The sequence below is a fragment of the Polistes fuscatus genome, unplaced genomic scaffold (assembly GCF_010416935.1).
Source record: "Polistes fuscatus isolate 324 unplaced genomic scaffold, CU_Pfus_HIC Scaffold7, whole genome shotgun sequence".
Classification (NCBI taxonomy): domain Eukaryota; kingdom Metazoa; phylum Arthropoda; class Insecta; order Hymenoptera; family Vespidae; genus Polistes; species Polistes fuscatus.
The window spans coordinates 6,942,073-6,960,862 of NW_025113151.1; the positions used below are offsets into that span (position 1 = coordinate 6,942,073).

Consider the following 18,790-nt stretch of genomic DNA (forward strand, 5'->3'; position numbering starts at 1 on the left):
TAAGGGTAAGGGTAAGAGAGAGACAGAGAATAAGAGGAGAGCTTTCGCTGGAGCTTTCACGATTGCGAGTTTACGGTGGTGGTGTCAGTCGTGCGGTGCTTCTCGACGGTGTTACGCAAGTTTTCTATGTAAAAAAAAAAGTGAATGATCAAACCTATCTGATAATTAGATAAATAGAAAAATCGAATATAAACCTGATAATAAATAAATCAATCAAATCAAATCAAATCAATGTTTAATATTTGAACGAAACAAATTAGTTGTTGTTATTGCTGTTGTATTTTGTTTTGTTTTGTTTATTACTATTATTATTTATTATACTTGTTGCGATAATGAAAGCACGAACTCGCGATTGAAAATTATTATTATTAAAAACAAAAGAAGAAGAAGCAAAAGGGGGGTGATAGTTTTGTAACCAGTGAACACCATGGTGGATAAATTGCACGAATACGAAGGCTTTGCCGGTAGAATTCACAATGTTCGGGATAAAGTCAAAGAGAGATGGGATATTTTTAAAGAATGGAAGAACAGTGTACCATTGGATCAAGGATTACCAGGTGTTTTGAATCATCTTCGTGGTCCTCCCAAATTGGAAAGAACTTTGGACGATTATGCTCATATTTACAGGTACTTATGATGTAACAAATATATCGTGTATCCTTCGGTCATATTTTTTAATTGGAAAAAAAAAATAAAAAATAAAATAAAATATCCATAGAAAAAAAACACGACGAGAATTGATAAGGGTATCGGCGGCCGTCATGGGAATAGAATTTTCTTACGCAGCTGAGACCGCATTCGTTTCGCCAACTTTATTGAAAATCGGTGTGGATCATCAACACATGACCTTGGTTTGGGCTTTGAGCCCTCTCGTCGGTTTCTTCGTAACCCCAATCTTGGGTAGCGTAAGCGATCGTTGCAGATTAAAATACGGCAGAAGACGACCATTCATACTTTTGTTAGCAATCGGAGTTTTAATAGGTGAATTATCAATTAATTATGTAAAATTGAACTTAATCAAATTCACAAAAAAAAAAAATAAAAAAAATAAACAATCGATAAAAGATTCAACTTCCGAAATGTTTAACACACTAGATTTACGGATTGAGCTAATTTGACTCGTTAAAAATTTGATTACTATATATATAAAACTTAAATATTATTTTTTTTAAATATATGTGTTGGTTTTTAATTACTTAATGAAATATACGTAAATATTAATTCCTCCCCTTCTACTCAACCCTTCATTCAAACAATCTTTGTAAATCATTAAAAAAGTAATAAACATAACATCCGTAAATTTAGTGTTAAATAATCGAATTAATTTAAAAAATGATTTTCTCTCATTTCGATTCACCTGTTAGGATTAATTTTGGTGCCTAACGGCGAGGACATGGGATATGCGTTCGGTGACATTCCATCATGGAACAATCAAACGATCCCATTAGGTCATAGAACTACGGCAAAATTATCTAAAGATGATGATGATCCATCGACGCTTAAACCATCCTCCCATTCGTGGGGCATATTTTTTACGATTTTGGGCACGGTTTTACTTGATTTTGACGCTGATGCTTGTCAAAGCCCAGCCAGAGCTTATCTTCTTGACGTTACTATACCTGGTAAAATAATCTCTAACATTGGTATAGATTAATAATTATTATTTATTACACGTTAAAGATAAATTGTTAATTATTTAAATATGTATATGTGAAAAATAGAGGACCATGCCAAAGGATTAAGTACGTTCACCATAATGGCAGGACTTGGTGGTTTTATGGGATACGGATTAGGTGGTATCAATTGGGATGCTACTGCAATTGGTGTTATGTTAGGTGGACACCTTCACGCTACTTTCACATTGATCACTATTATTTTTATAATATGCGTCGCTTGTACTATCACGAGTTTCAAAGAGATTCCATTGGAAGTACTCGAAAGGGATCAATATCAACAAATTCAGGAAGAAAAGGTTATTGTTAATATTTTTGTCTTCTCTCTTAACATTTGGTTTTCTTTTTCTTTTTTTCTTTTTAGATCGAAGAATCCAAGAGAAACGAGTATGATAAAATAACTAACGAAGAATGTACTTCTTACGGAGCTGTTGATATCGAACAAGACATTAACGTGAACAAAAACGATGTGAGTGATTTATTGAATTATTTGGAAAATAATTTGATCGTAGTATTATATTATTTTATAGGAATTCGTTTTAAAACCACTCCCGGTACAAGAATCGATCAAAAGACCTGGTGAAGCACCGATGATACCCGATATACCCACCACCACCACCACCACCACCAACACTCAAGACCCTAATCAGATGACATACGAAATGACTGGTGTTCAATCTGATCCTAAAGTTTCATTAAGAGAATATCTTCTTTCTATCGTTTATATGCCTCATAGTCTTCGAATGGTTTGTTTGACCAATCTTTTCTGTTGGATGGCACACGTATGCTACTCTTTATATTTCACCGATTTCGTTGGCGAAGCTGTTTACGGTGGTAATCCTCAGGTTAAGAATTTCATTGTCATTTAATTTATTCGTTAATTTCGATTTCTTACGAATCGGGATGAGAAAATTTTGATTGAATAATATTTAAAAAGAACAACGAAAAAGTTTATCATTAAAATTGAATTTGTTTATCATAATAATATATATCTTATGAAATATTTGTTATACTTAAATCAATGATTTTGATTTGTAGGCTCCCGATGGCACAAAAGAACGAGAATTATACGAAAGTGGTGTTCGTTTTGGATGTTGGGGAATGTCAATGTATTCTTTATCTTGCTCGTGTTATTCGTTGATCATTGAAAAATTAATAAAACGTTACAAGTTAGTTAAACAATTTACAATTTCATTTAAACAAAAAAAAATCCCTCGAGAACAATTGACAATACTGATTTGTTGTTTTTCAGAGCTCGCAAAGTATACATTTGTGGACTATTGTTTTACAGTGCAGGAATGATGTTAATGGCTATAGTAAAACATCCTGCTGGTGTGATAATATTTTCTTGGACAGCTGGTGTCATGTATTCCACATTATTTACAATGCCTTATTTGTTAGTTGCACATTATCATGCTTCCTCGACGGTGAGTAAAACAAATATTATATTTTGCTTTTATCTTTATATAAAAAAATAATAAATAGATAATCAAATCAAATATTGAATTCGTAGTTCGAAGTTACGTTCGAAGGAGAGGCTATTCAAAGTGGTACCGTTCGTGGTCTTGGTACTGACATAGCAATTGTTTCTTCCATGGTCTTCTTAGCACAGTTTTTTCTTTCTTGTTGTCTTGGAACTATAGTCAGTGTGTCTGGTACAACAACAGCGGTTGTATGCGTTGCAAGCACTTTGGCAGCTTGCGGTGCTATTTCAGCTACTCAAATAATGTACCTGGATCTTTAAAAATAAAATCAAATATAATAAGAACAAAATAAAAAATAAAATAAGAGAGACGCAATAGAGTGAACTATCAAATCTAAAGGACCAACAAATAAAAAATATATAATATATACTTCATGAGATCAAAAATGTTTCGTTAACATATTCGCAATAATGTCGCTTAATTTATATAATATTTGTCGCGTATTGTACATTACTACAGCACAAAACGATTTTAAAACGATCTTGAAACTAGAGAAGTATTTTCAAATTTCAATTGAATTAATTGTTAAATCGTAAAACATACTATATATGCTATAGGATAGTTAATCAGATGCTGCTTGTACGAGAAAGAGAGAGATAGAGAAAGATAGAGAGAGAGAAACGCGAAACGAACTTTTAGTTATTGCAATATTTATATTTTTGAGATCTTATAATATAAATAATTAAAAATATATCTCTTCTTGTAAATCGATGGGTTTACTCCGTATTGCAAATTTGTAATGCAGCACGAACCTTCGACGTCAGGGTCTCGCTTAATTTCTCTATTTGTCGTTGAACGTACGAATTGTCGTCTAATAAACCCTTGTATATAAATAAATATTATAAATATTATAAATAAGTTAATGTAAAAAAATTTATTTGAAAAAGAAAAAAAGAGAAAGAAAGGAAAAAAAAAAGAAAAGAAAAAGAGTAGACGAAAAATTGAAACTCAATAAAAATTGTCTGGATATACTTGAACGATCTCGTATTCTTTGTTATTGCAAAATACTGGAAAGGAAAAAAATATTCCTTCGTTAACACCATAAGAATTGTCAGAGTATACAGCCATACAAGTCCAATCATTTTTTTCCGTTCCATGCCACAATATTTTGCAATGTTCTGCAAGTGCATATGCAAGGGATCTGTTATACAAAAATCTATTCCACGTATTTTGCAGTATCTAATTTACGAAGAAGAAATGTTTCATCACACGTTGAAAAATATTTTCTAACGCATCTATTATCTATCGTCACGCGATTAAGTGAATTATATTAATTAATATACAATTTAACATACCTGTGGTAAATCGATTTTTAACCATATGTGTAAACAATCATTAATAATCACATCTTTATTAAAACATACGTATCTGCAATCGGGAAAGGTAAGTTTATTATTGGTACCCCATACGATAATATTTTTAATTTGATCGACACGACAACCAGTTCGTGCTGCTATCTACAAATGAAACTTTTATTGTGTGATAATAAAAAATAGAATGAATCATAACTATATTAGTACAGTTATAAAATAATAAAGTAAAGCTAACGTGAGCAGCGCAAATTTTCATGTTGAAGTTTGACAAAGCGGTGACATTTTTTCTAGGAATAGATTTAGCGTAATGCGAAATAATAGTTGCAGCTATGTTTCCTAGAACAATTACTTTGACGTCTTTTTTAGCATACCTTTCTATAATTTCACCCTAAAATAAATGTCATATTTATAAGATAATATTTATATTACAATATCGAATAGAAATTAATCGGTACGTGAAATTTCGAAGCTAAAGAACACTCTTCGAAAAATGTATCCTCGTTTTCTTCGTTTATGAATTCATATCCTCTCGCTAATCCGATACAAAATACAATATCAGCGTTTTTAAAAGCTACAGATGGTTCATGCGTCCAAATAATTCCTATGTATATCGAAGATAAAAAAAAAAGAATAAAAGTAAAAACACTTAGAAAAATATATATATGAAATTGAAGTAAAAAAATTTGTCAAAATGCGAACTACCGTCTAATTGATCCGAACTGAATTCCGTAAGTTCTATTACAACGCTTTCTAAAAATAATGCTTTCTCAAAGGTTTCATAAGCAATTAAATAAATCAATTGATCATCATCAAATATTTTGTTAGAAAGAATACGATACATGAGAGCGAGTGCGATTTCTGTGCTTGCTTCGGTAACCACGACTCGTAAAACATTACGATCGTTAGATGAAGAAGAATGACCGAAAACAATATTTTCATCGTCCACGTCGTTGGTTACAAAATCCATGACACATGACACTTATATTTCGTGACGTTTGGCAAGAACAAAAAAAAATAATAGCAACGAAATTATATCTTTGATGTTATTGCACCATTCTTCAGACCTATCATACGTAACAAAAAAAAAAAAAATGAAAAGAAGAAAAGTCAAGCAAAATAAATATCTTTTATTTGTTTCTTCGTATTTTAATTTATTCGCCAATTATGTGCGAAGATTATTAATAGCCTTTTCCAAAACGTCTTTTCTAATACGAGGATAATCAGGATTTTGTCTCAATACTTCGTTGCAAGCTTCTATAGCATCAGCATAAGATTTTCCTTTCAAACAACAATAAGCTAATTTGTAACCAATCGATAATTTAGATTTACCACCGAATTTCCATGCTTGAGCGTATCGCACCGAAGCCTCCCGATAATTTTGATCTTTTTCAGCAATATAACCGGACAATTCGTGTGCTCTGACGCACGTAGCATTGTGTTGCAAGACGCGTTTAAGCAGTTCGTTCGCTAAATCGTATTTGCTCGATTGAACATAAATATCTGCCAAGAGTAACCAACATCTTTCCAAATATTCGGCATCCTCGAAAGTCCAAACGTTTTTGCTAACACGTTTGAGATGATTTCGGGCGCGCGGGGTTTGTTTTAATAAAATGTGTGCCATCGCCATGCCCAAGGCTGGTCCAACGTGATCTCTGAGTGTTTCTTGACTAGCTAAATTCGTACAATCCTGTAAAGCTTTCTCGATGTTTGATTTTTGTTTAGTAGCAAGAAGAAAGAAGTTACCGAGAAGCCTATGTGTCAACATTTCATGCTGACTACCTCTTGGATTTAATTCCTAATAAAACGAGTTTCAAAAATATTAATTTCTATTTTTTTTTAATTATTTTCTTATAATATCTACCTGTAATAAACGATAAGCAGTTTTCAAGGCCATTGTCCTTGAATCTTGATATTCCATATCTTCATCATTGAAAGCTTCATTGGACAACGAAGTATCGTCGTCAGGATCTAAGCAAATTTCTATCATATTATAAATAGCTTGTTGACCCCATTCAGGATCACGTCTCGCATAATTAAAATTTCTAAGAGCCGAATTTAATCTTCCCATTCTCCAATCTAATAAACCAGTGCAGTAATAGAAACCAGCCTCCATATTGTTAGATCCCATTGCCGTTTGCGCTAGATCAAGCCATTCACTTAAATCGTCTATACTTCCTAAGAAATATATTTTTAAACAAATATTTAATATATTATCCAATTAAATTCAATAATTAAAGAATAATAATATAATACCTGTCCTGCGAGAAACTTCTATCAATCTAGCTAATGCCGTCCAATACATTGGTTTTTGTAATAATAATTGCCGAAAATGAAATGCTGCAGTTTCAAAATCAACTTTTCTAAATGCAAGATCGGCCATCATAACAGATGCAGCCTCGTTATTTGGATCAGCTTTTAAAAGAGTAGTACATGTTTGAGCACATCTGTCCAAATTATTTATCTAAAAATTATAATACTTCTTATTATCAAATTAATATTTTTTTTTTATAAATTCAAGAGATATATCTCTTAATGGGTATTTATAAAATTATTAAAAAATATAATAACCTGCATGTATAACTTTGCTAACGATAGCAAAGCTTTAATATCAGCTGGTTTATGATTTAAAGCTTCCTTATAATGTGATATTGCTTGATCATAATCTCTTATAGCAGATGCATGATCTGCCATTGCCATGCATATATCCGCTATTACATATTTTTGTTCTACTGTACTCGAAGCCATAGTAAGGCGTTGTATATACCTTGTTTGACTTTCCTTAGCTTCTTTTAAGACCGAGAGTGCTGCTTGTATGTTACCAGCTTTTTCACGGACTTTCGCGAGTAAGAGTAATTGGTGTCCTCGACTTTCTAAATTTTCCAAATCTGATTCAAATCGAGCACCTGAAGAGTTATCATTACTATTATTATTATATTACCTGAGAAATTATTATTACTATTATTTCGTTATTACATTAGTCATAAAAAGTATACTTAATTCTCAATTCTTCCACCAAAGTAGCTTCAGCTTTGTCGTATTGTTTCATTTTAATAAACAATTTTGCAAGATCTAATTTTAAATCCTTACATTCAGCTTGTTTTATAATGTCTTTATAATAATTAACAGCCTTCATATACTGATGAGTTTTTATCAATGCCTTTCCCATTTTATTTGCTATAATTGCTTTATCTTTTGGATCTTGATTTAAAGCTTGTTCATAGGCTTCTATAGCTCTTTCTGGTTCTTGTATAGAAATATACGCATCGCCAAGCATACCATACGTCTTAGGACCAGGACAGTATTCTACTAATTCTCTAAAACAGGTCGATATATATACTGATATAGAAAAAATTATTCGATAAATTAGAATATTGTTAAAGTCAAATAAAGCATACCTGAAACATTTAGCGAATGCTTGCCTATCTTTTTTATATTTTAAATGTATTTGAGCCAATTTCGTATGAGCTTGTACATAATAAGGTTCATCTGGTTTTACTTTTGCTAAATGTTCTATTGCTTTTTCCAATTCTCCCATTTCCAAATACAAGTCTGCATATCCTATTGTGGATTTGCTTTCCTCTGCAGTACCTTGAAGTTCTATTATCGCATCTTCCATCAATGCTAAAGCTTCGCTGAATTGTTTCATTTTACTATACGCAGAAATCAGTTCAAGATACAACATCGCTTTCTCTTGTATAGAAATTTTCTTAATTTCTGCTGTATTTTTATTTTGTTTTAAACCCGCACACAACATAGCTAATTCAAAACTTTGTATACAACTTTCAAGATCTCCATTCTCTTTTTGTATAATACCATTGACCACGTGATAAATTGGATCATCTCTGATCTTAAAATTGTAACTCAAACCAACTTCAAGACTTTGTAAAGCTAATTGGTAATGACCTTGATATGCCAAAATCTGTGCCATTAATAAATGTCCCTGAGCATTTGTAGAATCGATAGTATCCAAAAGTTTTTTTAATATTGTTTGAGCTTCCTCTAACTTTCCGCTTTGCATTTTAATCTTACTTAATATTAACAATACATTGCTTAAACCAGGGCAAGATTCGGCAACTTTTTCTAATAAATCTAAAAGTGGTTCTTTTTCTGTTTCATAGCTTCCTTTACCCATGGACGATGTATCATAAACAGAGTAAGTTAAACGTTGTTTTCCAATTTCCACACATAAATCAGGATTTAAATTTGTTAAGTATTCGTATCCATAAGGAATGTACTCGCAATCCTTTAATAAAACTTTTGCTGCCATGTTTAAATACTGAAGACCTTTTTTTTGATCATCTTCACAAATAATCGATGACATAAACAATAATTTAGGACTTACAGAGCTTGACTGAATCTCCATTAAAAAATCAATTTGTTGTCTAGCCAAAACTCGAGCATTTGCAGAATTATCTAACAACTGACAATGAGCCAAACCTATCAAAGCTGGGAAAGATGATTCCTCTATACGTACATTATTCCTATACCAATGTTCAGCTTCTTTTATTTTTCCCAATAAAACATACAGATTGCCAAGTTCGACCATTAATTCTCCACAATTAGAATTCTGTTGTAACATTTTATCAGTTACTTTGCATAATTCCATTAATATATTTTCATTTCCACACGCTATGCATGAAAATAATTGTATGTTTTTGATCAAAAGATCAATATTTTTTCCTTCTGCAAGAATTAAACTTCTCAAAAATAATTGCAAATGTTTTAAACTTTCGCCGTATTCTCCATCTTTACAAAGTGCAACGACGCAATGAGCTTTTATCGCATCTAAATTATTAGGATCTATTGTTAATATTCTATTAGCAGTTTCGAGTACTTGCTCCCAATCTTTCATAGCTAATTGATTAAATAATTTTTCTACCAGTGGAAAGCTTAATTTGGGATAATGCACTATTAATGAATTCAATATCGATATTGCACCTGTATAATCTCTGCAATGTTGTTTATATCTTGCTGTACCTATGAGAGCGTTAAAATGTTTACTATGTGTTTTTAAAACTGTGTCAAAATAATCTATCTTCGTATGATTATCATCATTTGGTATGTACAATTCTACCCAACCCTTTGCCAATAGGACATTTACATCAACAGGATTAACTTTATATGCTCTATCAGCATAATCTTTAGCTTTATCAATCTTTTTGTACAATAATAATACCAAAGCAGATAATGATAACGCAGTGGCTGATGCTTTTCTTCTTTCGTCTCTGATTTTTATATCAATTTGCATTATAGTCGATTTGTCTGTATTTGTGTTTACTTTATGCGCCAAGTTCTGTATAAGCAAACTTGGCAATAAGACTTCTGGATTGTTAATTAAATTGTTACTTTCTTTAATAGCATCATGTATCCTTCCATTTAATAAATAGGCAAGACTAAGCAGGAGTTTCAGATGATCGCTTGTTGGATAAGTATCGCAAGCCTGTTTCACATGATTAAGCATTCCATTGTAATAAAACTGATAGCATAACCACTCGATCCATGTTATATATTCTTGCTCTTCCATCTTATTGATTCTAGGTTTTTAATTAATGAAATAAATTCACACTTGAATACAACTTTTAAAAAAGTTTCTTCGTATCCTTTTTCTCGTCTTATGTTCCTTTATTACATAGAAAAAAAAGATTTGTATATCTAAAATATATCTTACGACATAATTATTCTTAATAAATGAAAATGAAATAATACCTTTGTAAATTGATATTTTAATTAATCATACAATAGTTTTATATATTTTTGGTTTTTGATATTTAAATGAATCATAAATGGTGTATTATTACTATACTAATATAAATCATTATTCTATACATCTTTCTCTATAAAATCTAACGATAAATAGTTTGATTTATATTAAGTTAAAATAAAAATACTGTAATTGATTTTATTCAAGGTTAATGTACATGCATTCGTGTGCATCGTATAAAGCAGTTGCTTAGCAACGTTAAATAAAAACATTGTTATATATGTGTTTTATGTTCTTGGTTATGTTTAACTTATTCTCGAAAAACTATATTATTATATTTTTATTTAAAATATATAATTTATATGCACTACATACTAAACAATTTTATTCAATAGGGTTTTAGTTTTGTATTAAAATTTATTTTAATTTCAAAGCCCGGGTAAATGAGGAGAACAGTCATTGGTCAAATAATTTTTAAACCTTAATTTATATGCACATGAAAATTATAATATTTTCTCTCAAACTTCTATATTTTTATGAATATAAGTTAATGAAAAATAAATATATATGATTTTAAGCTTTTTTTTATTTCACAACTTCAAATTAAATTTAATAAATCGTACACTGAAAATATAATACTACGTTTACTTACTAGGTAAGGTAGATTTTACTTTACCAATGACACTAAACCAAATGGCTGAAATTAATAAGAATGCCAATGTTGCATTTAATATCTGATAGACTAATAAATCATATTGCTTCCAAAGTTAATAAAATAAAATTAAAAAAAAAATAAAAGTTATTTTTTTTTTAAATCTAAATTAAGTGATATTTTTTATATTTATTTGTAGGAAATAATAGAATCTTCTAAACAATAATAAATGTTAATCTTGAGAAATATTTTCAACATGAAAATAAACTTATTTTTCTGTAGCATATTACTGATTCTCACTATATCAAGTGCAAATAATTCTAATGAAAATAAAAAGAAATCATGGCGTGATAAAGATATAAGAGATATGAATGATGCAGATTTGGAACATCTATTGGACCAATGGGAGGTTTGACAATTGTTTAAAATATTAAGTGATCAATATTAAGTTTTCATTTTTAATTGCTTTGTCTTGTGAATAGTTCATATAATAATTATATATATTATATTGTCACACATATTATTGCTATGTTGTAGGAAAATGAAGAACCTCTGCCACCGGATGAACTTCCCGAACACCTTAGACCAAGTCCAAAAATAGATTTATCAAAGGTAATCAATTAGTATCTATTATTTGTAATATTGTAACACTTTTGTTAACAACGATCATGCAAAAATGAATGTCAAATGTTTTGGAATTTATTAGATAGATGTTTCTAATCCTGATAATGTTCTCAAAATGACAAAAAAAGGTAAAGGTGTTATGATGTTTGTGGATGTAAGGGAAGATCTTTCAGAAGAACAAGCTGGTATTATAATGCGCATTTGGCAAACTAGTTTACAAAATAATCATATCATAGCAGAAAGGTAATCTTCGCTTGTAAATAAATATCATAACTTATATTTACAAAAGATAATTTGTATAATTATTTTAGATATTCGATTGATCCTAAACGATCAGTCTTTTTATTCCGTGAAGGATCTCAAGCTGTTGACGCTAAGAATTATTTACTAGAACAACCAGAGTTATCTCATGTTACACTTGAAGGACAAACGTATTATAGAGATAAGAGTAAAAATCAAGGAAACAAGAAAACAAATCATAAAGTAAAAAAGTCAGAATTATAAAATATTAACAAAATCATTTCAAATGAATCTATTAAAAAGTTATATTCTTCTATTTCTTCTTTTTCTTACGAACAAAAACGCGCAAATTATTTTGAACGATATATTTTTATAACTTAAATATAATATCTATATGTTTTTTTATGACAAAAGAAAAAAAGAGATTAATTTTGTTAATAAATTATGTTTCATTGACGTATCCTATAAAATGTCATATGAAAAATGAATAAATAGCATATATCAATGACACTAAGGATAATCTTATTTGATTAAATGTAATTTAAATGAATCCATTTTAAATGTACTATAAATCTAATTCAATCCTTTCACTATAATCGGTTTGCATGAGATGCTACATACATACAACATTTGCAATATAATTCTATGCGTATATTACTATATACAGCAGCTATAATTGCAATAAGGTAAGAATCTAAAGATGACTGTCCTTGCGCAATGTGTACACTTGAATTGCAGTGTCTCGTTCAGTTGGGAGTGTCACAGCGGAAAAGATGCTCGAAAGGAAAATACTTTTAGAAATCAACAATTTATGGAATGTAAAATCAATCATTTTATTAGATCATATCTAATGTAATATGGAAACCATGAAAATAAATATATTGGAAGAAATTGGAAGAACATATGTGTCATAGTAATAACCATGTAATACAGATCATACTATTACATACAATCAAAATCTCTTATAAGCACAAACAGTTAATCATATTTAAATTATTCTTCATTATATAGTATAGAAAATAATAACAAATCTTTTTATAGAGAGCATTTTTATATATTAATAACAGTGAGACTCATAACGGTAAAATGAGATTAATCACTTACTTAAACTAGATTTACTGATTGTAGGATCAGCTTGTGCATTATTCATAGCTTTTGCTTCTCTTTGCAACTCTTTTACTACCGTAGCAAGAGCATAAGGGTTAACCCCATTTTCGCACAGCCTTACGCAAATACTTAACGTTGCAGGATCTAAGTTTGTATTGAGTAATTTAGAAATTTGATATAATGTTTGGAACGTTTTACGAGCTGCATTTACCTGATGATTTACAGGCTCTGGCATGCTGGCTCGACTTTGTTCCTTGCTAAAAAATAATACCAATTTTAGTCTTTAAATCTAATTGAAATAATAGGTTCAATCACGGTTATTTTAATTATTTATATATTAGTAGTAACATTTTTTTTCTACGCGTAATTAAAAAAATTGAAAACATTATTAATACTCACTCTCCCGTGTTAGACAGTTTTGTGCCTATAATATAAACACATTAATAAATATAAATATTATTTTTGGTGAATACAAAAATTTATACGTTAATCTTTATCGCTTTCTATCTGTACATTTTTTTTAACGAACATAGGAATATAATTTATAGGTTGGTCGTTTAGTTGGAAAGACGTATAAACAATAGAAAGAGATGCTCTAATCAAAGAATACAGAAATACATAGAAACTCACACGTCAACTTTTTGCCTAACCTAATTCAACTTAGTTACAACCCTGAAAACCAGTGGGCGAAAGTAGTTACTTAAAGCAATAACGGAACAATACTATCAAAGAAAACAGTATTCTTTGATAGTATATGATAGCATATGATATATTCTTTGATAGTATATAATATAGTACATATAATTATTGTAATAAAGAATTTGAAATAATTATTTTTAATTTTTAATATATAAACGTGTGTGTGCCTTCAGAAATGCAATTATATGTATATTTTAAAATAAAGCAATTTAAAACACTCAAATAAAAAAGAATCCAGAAGTTTGATGATAACTCCAACGATGATCACCTGTAACAAGAAGAAAACTATATTAATCATACAATCAAGTGATAGAATAGCCTAACATATAAGTAGTCCAATTTACAGATGCACTTTTCATTTGAATTCTCTATTTACTTTCATCAAATCTCTATTTACCGTTTGAAAAATAAAATTAAATAAAAACGCGTGATTTTACATTAAAAAATATAATTAATTAAGAAACAGGAAAAGTACAAATATTATAATAATTTACTAATAAAAATATTATCCTATTAATTATTATGAAATACTTTTAAACTACGTTAAGTAAAAAAGAAAAATTGCAAATTTAATAAAATACAATAACAGTAAAAAATCTTAAAGACGAAACAAGAAAAAAGAAATGACTGTAATATTTACTGAACGTCATTAAAACTTCTAAATTTAATAATACGAGAATTTTAATATTTTTGACTTTAACTAACTAAAAACTTATGCATCTTTTGGACAATTTAGACACAGATTTGGCGTGCCAAGGGGATGGAATGGTCCATCATCTCCAATTACAACTACAAATTAATGACGAGCAAGCAAGTAACATAATAAAATATAAAATGTGACTAGAGAACTATTCTCGAAAAGTTCGAACTTGCTGTTGAACCTTTGAAAATAGCTCAATAGTCTATGTAGTTGCCCTCTTCAGCCACATTTAAGTGGGGGCCTCTTCGGCATTAGCCTCTTCGGCATTTAGCCTCTTCTTTCTTCATGCCCTAAACTCTGCTGTGAGGCTTTTTCTAAACGTATTTTACAATACAAGTCGTATAGTTATATTTACTCGAATGCCTCAACAGATATTTGATCTAATCGATGAACCTATTATTAACACTTTGCATTTAAAAACTTCAATAGTATCAAACAAAAGCAGAAACTTTGTCATACACACATTTTATGATCTTACTTTTTTACTCGACTACTTTTATCTTCTATCTTTACTCTACTTTGTATTTACTATACATATAAAACAAATGAAGTATTCAGTAGGAATTACTAAAGAGCAAAGCGTTAATATACTTAATATTAAGTAAGTATCCAACGTATTCAGCTATCTTCACTTTTTCGAAAAAAAATTAATTTTTAAGAAAACGCAAAGACTTTTGAACCGTTCGATACTGATTTATATCTCGTGGTACAGAGTATCAGCAATATATGGAAAAAATAAAAGAAATATTTAAATGATAAATGAATCTAAAGGTTGCTGAAACTTTGTATAATATCCGGAGAAGAAATTTATTTTGTCCACTCCTGAGTGGAAATTACAATCGCGCGACTTCTCCGGTCTCTACCTACTTACAAATTAAATAAACATTCACACCTAAGTATGCTACCTGCCTGTATATTGGCAATATCTAAAAAGATCAAACATACGTACATACCCACCCACTCACTCCACGATTCTCTCACATACCACCAGGGTGCAAAAGCCTAAACTAGAGAGCATGCCCCGGGGCACCTCCGACACCCTAGTTCAAACGCGTGTTTTCTAAACTTATGGGAGTACGTACCAATGCTGTAATCGTCTGTCAAGGCTAGTGATTATTGCAAAAATGACTAATGCAAAAATACAAGTATACACTAGTATATATTGCATACTAGTTATATACGAGTATATCATAGTTTCCACAAATAAATGCGGTAACTCTACTATTCAAAACGATTTTATTACAAAAAAAAAGTAGAAAAATTTAATATAAATATAAAAATATAGAAACACTCGTATTTGTCATATCACACGTGATATGTAGAAGTAGTGTTCTCAGTATTAAATGATGTATTAATTAAAAAATATCGCGAAACGATGTACAAAACACTTTACCTAATACGCACACACAGGTGTAAAGTACATCGTGCAATCACTAGCACAATGACAGCCGCCAATAGGGGAAAAACTTAAAACTAAACCTATACTAACCGTTTCTCACCCATACGAGTAACACCTGGGCACACGCATAGATGAGAACGCAGAAAGTACAGGGGGGAGAAACGGGAGATTAGTATATTAGAAGCTGAAAATCCTGATCTAAAAAACATGATTAACATATATATATATGAACACATAAAAACATTTTATTTTATAACATATATCAAAACATTTTATTTCATTTAAGCGGACTAAGACTTTACAAGTCATTTGGATTTGACTTTTTGATTATGCAAAAATTGTTAAATTTAATTTTTTAATATTTAAGAATTTTAAAAGAGAAAAATATATATAAACAACCTCGGACGACTCCTTTCATTAAGTTGGCTGTTCTAATAAAAGAACTGGGCTTTGAGCCACCACTTAACTGCTAGAATCTATCCGTCGCGAATGAGTTTGTCTTCTTGCTCATTTATTTATAATATCGAAGTATCGATATATTAAAATTAATCGCGATTAGATAAACTAAGTACGAAGCAATGCATGTAAGACATTTATTACATGCTTTTCTGGACAAAAACGAGTAAATAAATGCTCGATTTCACCACTACTAACCACGAACAAAACACGTAATAAAAAAGAAAGTGCATTTATTAATTGCATTATTAATTAAATGAATTTAACCGGTGAGACAAGAAAACCTATCCTGAACTAATATAAATATACAATACAATATACAATATAATATACAATTTTCATGAGTAACTCCTAGAAAGGAATTACTCATGTGCTCGTCACTAATTTATTTAAATAATTACAACCAGTAACTCGTGCCGATTAGGACCTTTCATCCTCGACATGATTGAGCACCGGAGGGACTTTAAATTTTAACTCACGGCATAAGAAGTTCTACGATGGCTCCAAAACACTCCTACTTCGCAGCAAGTATTGTAGAATGCGAGTATCGAAGATCCATCGAAGATCCATCGAAGATCCATCGAAGATCCATCGAAGATCCATCGAAGATCTACCGAAGATCCATCGAAGATCCATCGAAGATCCATCGAAGATCCATCGAAGATCCATCGAAGAATTCATTCCACATCTTTGATAAGGTAGAAAGTCCGTCGTCATATCTGTAAAATAAAATAAACAAAACGATAAGTTATTTGCAATATAATCCAAAATCATATAAAATAAAATCGAATAAAATGTAAATAAAAATAGATACTTACAATGCATTCCAATGGGATGAAATTCAATTGCACCATGGCGATGCACCTCGCGTGAATCTAAAAACGCGGTATAAACGAAAATAAGAAACTATAGATGAGTTTCTTATCGCGAAACCGAAATAAAATTATACGGCGAACAACACTGATTCTAATTCGCGTTTGATTTTAATTTGTTTTACGCCCGATCACTGATTCTACACAACTAATTCAAAGACTGCTTTGCACACAGTCAATGCAAGTAGAAAAATCTTCATTGATGCACTGATTCTAATACGCGAACAGTCTGTGCGACTGTTTAAAGATAAAAATACAACTTTACTCGAACAAACTCTAATGCAATTACTGCATTGGTCGCAGTTAATTTAATATATAAATTTCAAAAATAGTTCGCGAACGCGACGGAATTGAAAAGAAAACGAACGAACGTGCTTCTAATCCGTGATTTTAATTATATTTAACGATACAACACTCCCGTATATTGCTTCGCGCACGATAGCAATGCACGAACACTTGCAACACTTCACAAACACAATTCACAAACACTTCCAACACTGATATATTCCCATGATGATCTGAAACAGAAATAAAAACAAAATTATAAATATCATTGTTGTAAGTAAAAAATTATTATAATTATTGAGAAAGTGTTTAAAATAAAAATTGACTTACGTTTATTCTTCATTGATGAATGCACGATGGGTATCCTACCCTTAGGATGACGATGAGCACACGTTTAAACCGAATAAAAGAAACTTACGGAGTTTCTTAACCGAGCAAACGAAACTTTAACATGCGACGATCAACACTGACTTTACTTTCCGATTCTTTTGTATTTTATTTTTACGATGCAACACACGAGTACCTCATTGCCTACGCGCTCGATTGCAATGATGTTCTGAAACAGAAAAAGAAAAAGAACAATTAATATCATCGTTATAATAAAAAACCATTAAAGTTATCATAGAAACGTTTAATAGGAAAATATACTTACTTTTAGTCTTCATTGATGACTGCAGGATGGGTATCCTACCCTTAGGATGACGATGAATAAAATAAAATTAAATAAAACTCTGAAAAGCTGAAACATACTAAAAAGATTATAGAACAATATATCCTGTGAATCATTCCTGAAGGCATTGCACACTTTTAAAGATATTTTATCATAAAGAATCAATATAAATTCAAGCAATATTAATTGCCTTTATCTCACTACTTGTATAAAATTACATATAAAGTATTTAATATCAGTAAAAATTGTTAATAAAAATCGATAACGTTATATATATATAATAGTTTAATACGTCACGTTCGTTAGATCTTAGCTCGTTGAAGGATTGATCAGGAATGAACACGTAACCGCGTCCTTCATGTCGAACGTTCGGCTGTCTTCGTTTTGTTTTCGGCTGTCTTCGTTTCTTCTGTTCTCACTTCGAGAAATTCCTGGAATATACGTACACATTCGTTATTGCCCGTAGATAGAATATTTGTTTTCTTATTTTCTCTCTCTCTCTCTCTCTCACTTTCGTTCTCACTCTTTGTATACATTTCTGTATGGTTTAAAAAAAAGAATAACGCTTACCTCGATGAATATGAAGATAAAAAGAGTAAACACAATTGTTAGACTGAGTATATGTATTCCTGCTGGACTCTCCTAATGATCGGTACCTAAAAAAGGAAAAAAAAAGATTACATTAGTATAATACAAAAAAAATCAAATATATGAGTGTATGTGTACGAGCTACCTATACTTATGCATATATGCCTGTATGTGTGTGTATGTGACAGGAATCGAATTTAATACGAAATACGATCTTTGAATACATAATTATGAAAAATAATTAATTAGAGCATCATTAGAGATGGTAGTAATTATCGATACCATGAAAAAAGCTGGAAATTAGAAGAAATATTGTTAAGTAACATT

At 30.4% G+C, this 18,790-nt stretch overlaps 4 protein-coding genes and 1 long non-coding RNA gene across 5 annotated transcripts; 2 read left to right on the plus strand and 3 right to left on the minus strand.

The window, feature by feature from the left end:
* Positions 1-9: 9 nt before the first annotated feature.
* LOC122523866 (proton-associated sugar transporter A) lies at positions 10-4,134 on the plus strand. The gene is made up of 9 exons (XM_043645805.1): positions 10-627; positions 719-981; positions 1,365-1,622; positions 1,722-1,972; positions 2,038-2,142; positions 2,204-2,518; positions 2,712-2,842; positions 2,926-3,100; positions 3,187-4,134. The coding sequence occupies exons 1-9, from the start codon at positions 428-430 to the stop codon at positions 3,415-3,417; spliced, it is 1,929 nt and encodes a 642-aa protein (XP_043501740.1). The 5' UTR covers positions 10-427; the 3' UTR covers positions 3,418-4,134.
* On the minus strand, positions 3,874-5,437 carry LOC122524276 (malate dehydrogenase, cytoplasmic-like). Its single transcript, XM_043646424.1, has 5 exons — positions 5,173-5,437; positions 4,926-5,071; positions 4,706-4,858; positions 4,453-4,614; positions 3,874-3,978 (listed from the first exon to the last, which is right to left on the minus strand). Exons 1-5 carry the CDS (start codon positions 5,435-5,437, stop codon positions 3,874-3,876), a joined length of 831 nt encoding a protein of 276 aa, XP_043502359.1.
* Positions 5,270-9,994, minus strand: LOC122523865 (tetratricopeptide repeat protein 21B-like). Its single transcript, XM_043645804.1, has 6 exons — positions 7,866-9,994; positions 7,468-7,784; positions 7,039-7,373; positions 6,724-6,931; positions 6,332-6,645; positions 5,270-6,265 (listed from the first exon to the last, which is right to left on the minus strand). Exons 1-6 carry the CDS (start codon positions 9,992-9,994, stop codon positions 5,633-5,635), a joined length of 3,936 nt encoding a protein of 1,311 aa, XP_043501739.1. The 3' UTR covers positions 5,270-5,632.
* A 21-nt stretch (positions 9,995-10,015) lies between these two features.
* On the minus strand, positions 10,016-10,655 carry LOC122523869. The gene is made up of 2 exons (XR_006305397.1): positions 10,177-10,655; positions 10,016-10,090 (listed from the first exon to the last, which is right to left on the minus strand). It is a non-coding gene; the product is annotated as an uncharacterized LOC122523869 (long non-coding RNA).
* Positions 10,656-11,026: 371 nt separating this feature from the next.
* On the plus strand, positions 11,027-12,584 carry LOC122523871 (LDLR chaperone boca). The gene is made up of 4 exons (XM_043645811.1): positions 11,027-11,232; positions 11,361-11,435; positions 11,530-11,690; positions 11,759-12,584. The coding sequence occupies exons 1-4, from the start codon at positions 11,053-11,055 to the stop codon at positions 11,949-11,951; spliced, it is 609 nt and encodes a 202-aa protein (XP_043501746.1). The 5' UTR covers positions 11,027-11,052; the 3' UTR covers positions 11,952-12,584.
* The last annotated feature ends 6,206 nt before the right edge of the window (positions 12,585-18,790 follow it).

What these genes read in the sequence shown, in the direction of transcription:
- LOC122523865 (XM_043645804.1), bottom strand. Translation starts at nt 9,994, where the DNA reads ATGGAAGAGCAAGAATATATAACATGGATCGAGTGGTTATGCTATCAG. An exon ending in GCATTCGCTAAATGTTTCAG is followed by an intron (nt 7,785 to 7,865) that starts GTATGCTTTATT and finishes GACCTGTTTTAG; the next exon opens with AGAATTAGTAGAATACTGTC. An exon ending in AGAAGTTTCTCGCAGGACAG is followed by an intron (nt 6,646 to 6,723) that starts GTATTATATTAT and finishes TATATTTCTTAG; the next exon opens with GAAGTATAGACGATTTAAGT.
- LOC122524276 (XM_043646424.1), bottom strand. Translation starts at nt 5,437, where the DNA reads ATGGATTTTGTAACCAACGACGTGGACGATGAAAATATTGTTTTCGGT. An exon ending in TGAAAATTTGCGCTGCTCAC is followed by an intron (nt 4,615 to 4,705) that starts GTTAGCTTTACT and finishes TTTCATTTGTAG; the next exon opens with ATAGCAGCACGAACTGGTTG. An exon ending in TAAAAATCGATTTACCACAG is followed by an intron (nt 3,979 to 4,452) that starts GTATGTTAAATT and finishes TTTATATACAAG; the next exon opens with GGTTTATTAGACGACAATTC.
- LOC122523871 (XM_043645811.1), top strand. Translation starts at nt 11,053, where the DNA reads ATGTTAATCTTGAGAAATATTTTCAACATGAAAATAAACTTATTTTTC. An exon ending in ATCTATTGGACCAATGGGAG is followed by an intron (nt 11,233 to 11,360) that starts GTTTGACAATTG and finishes GCTATGTTGTAG; the next exon opens with GAAAATGAAGAACCTCTGCC. An exon ending in CAAAAATAGATTTATCAAAG is followed by an intron (nt 11,436 to 11,529) that starts GTAATCAATTAG and finishes GGAATTTATTAG; the next exon opens with ATAGATGTTTCTAATCCTGA.
- LOC122523866 (XM_043645805.1), top strand. Translation starts at nt 428, where the DNA reads ATGGTGGATAAATTGCACGAATACGAAGGCTTTGCCGGTAGAATTCAC. An exon ending in AGCAATCGGAGTTTTAATAG is followed by an intron (nt 982 to 1,364) that starts GTGAATTATCAA and finishes TTCACCTGTTAG; the next exon opens with GATTAATTTTGGTGCCTAAC. An exon ending in ATTATCATGCTTCCTCGACG is followed by an intron (nt 3,101 to 3,186) that starts GTGAGTAAAACA and finishes TTGAATTCGTAG; the next exon opens with TTCGAAGTTACGTTCGAAGG.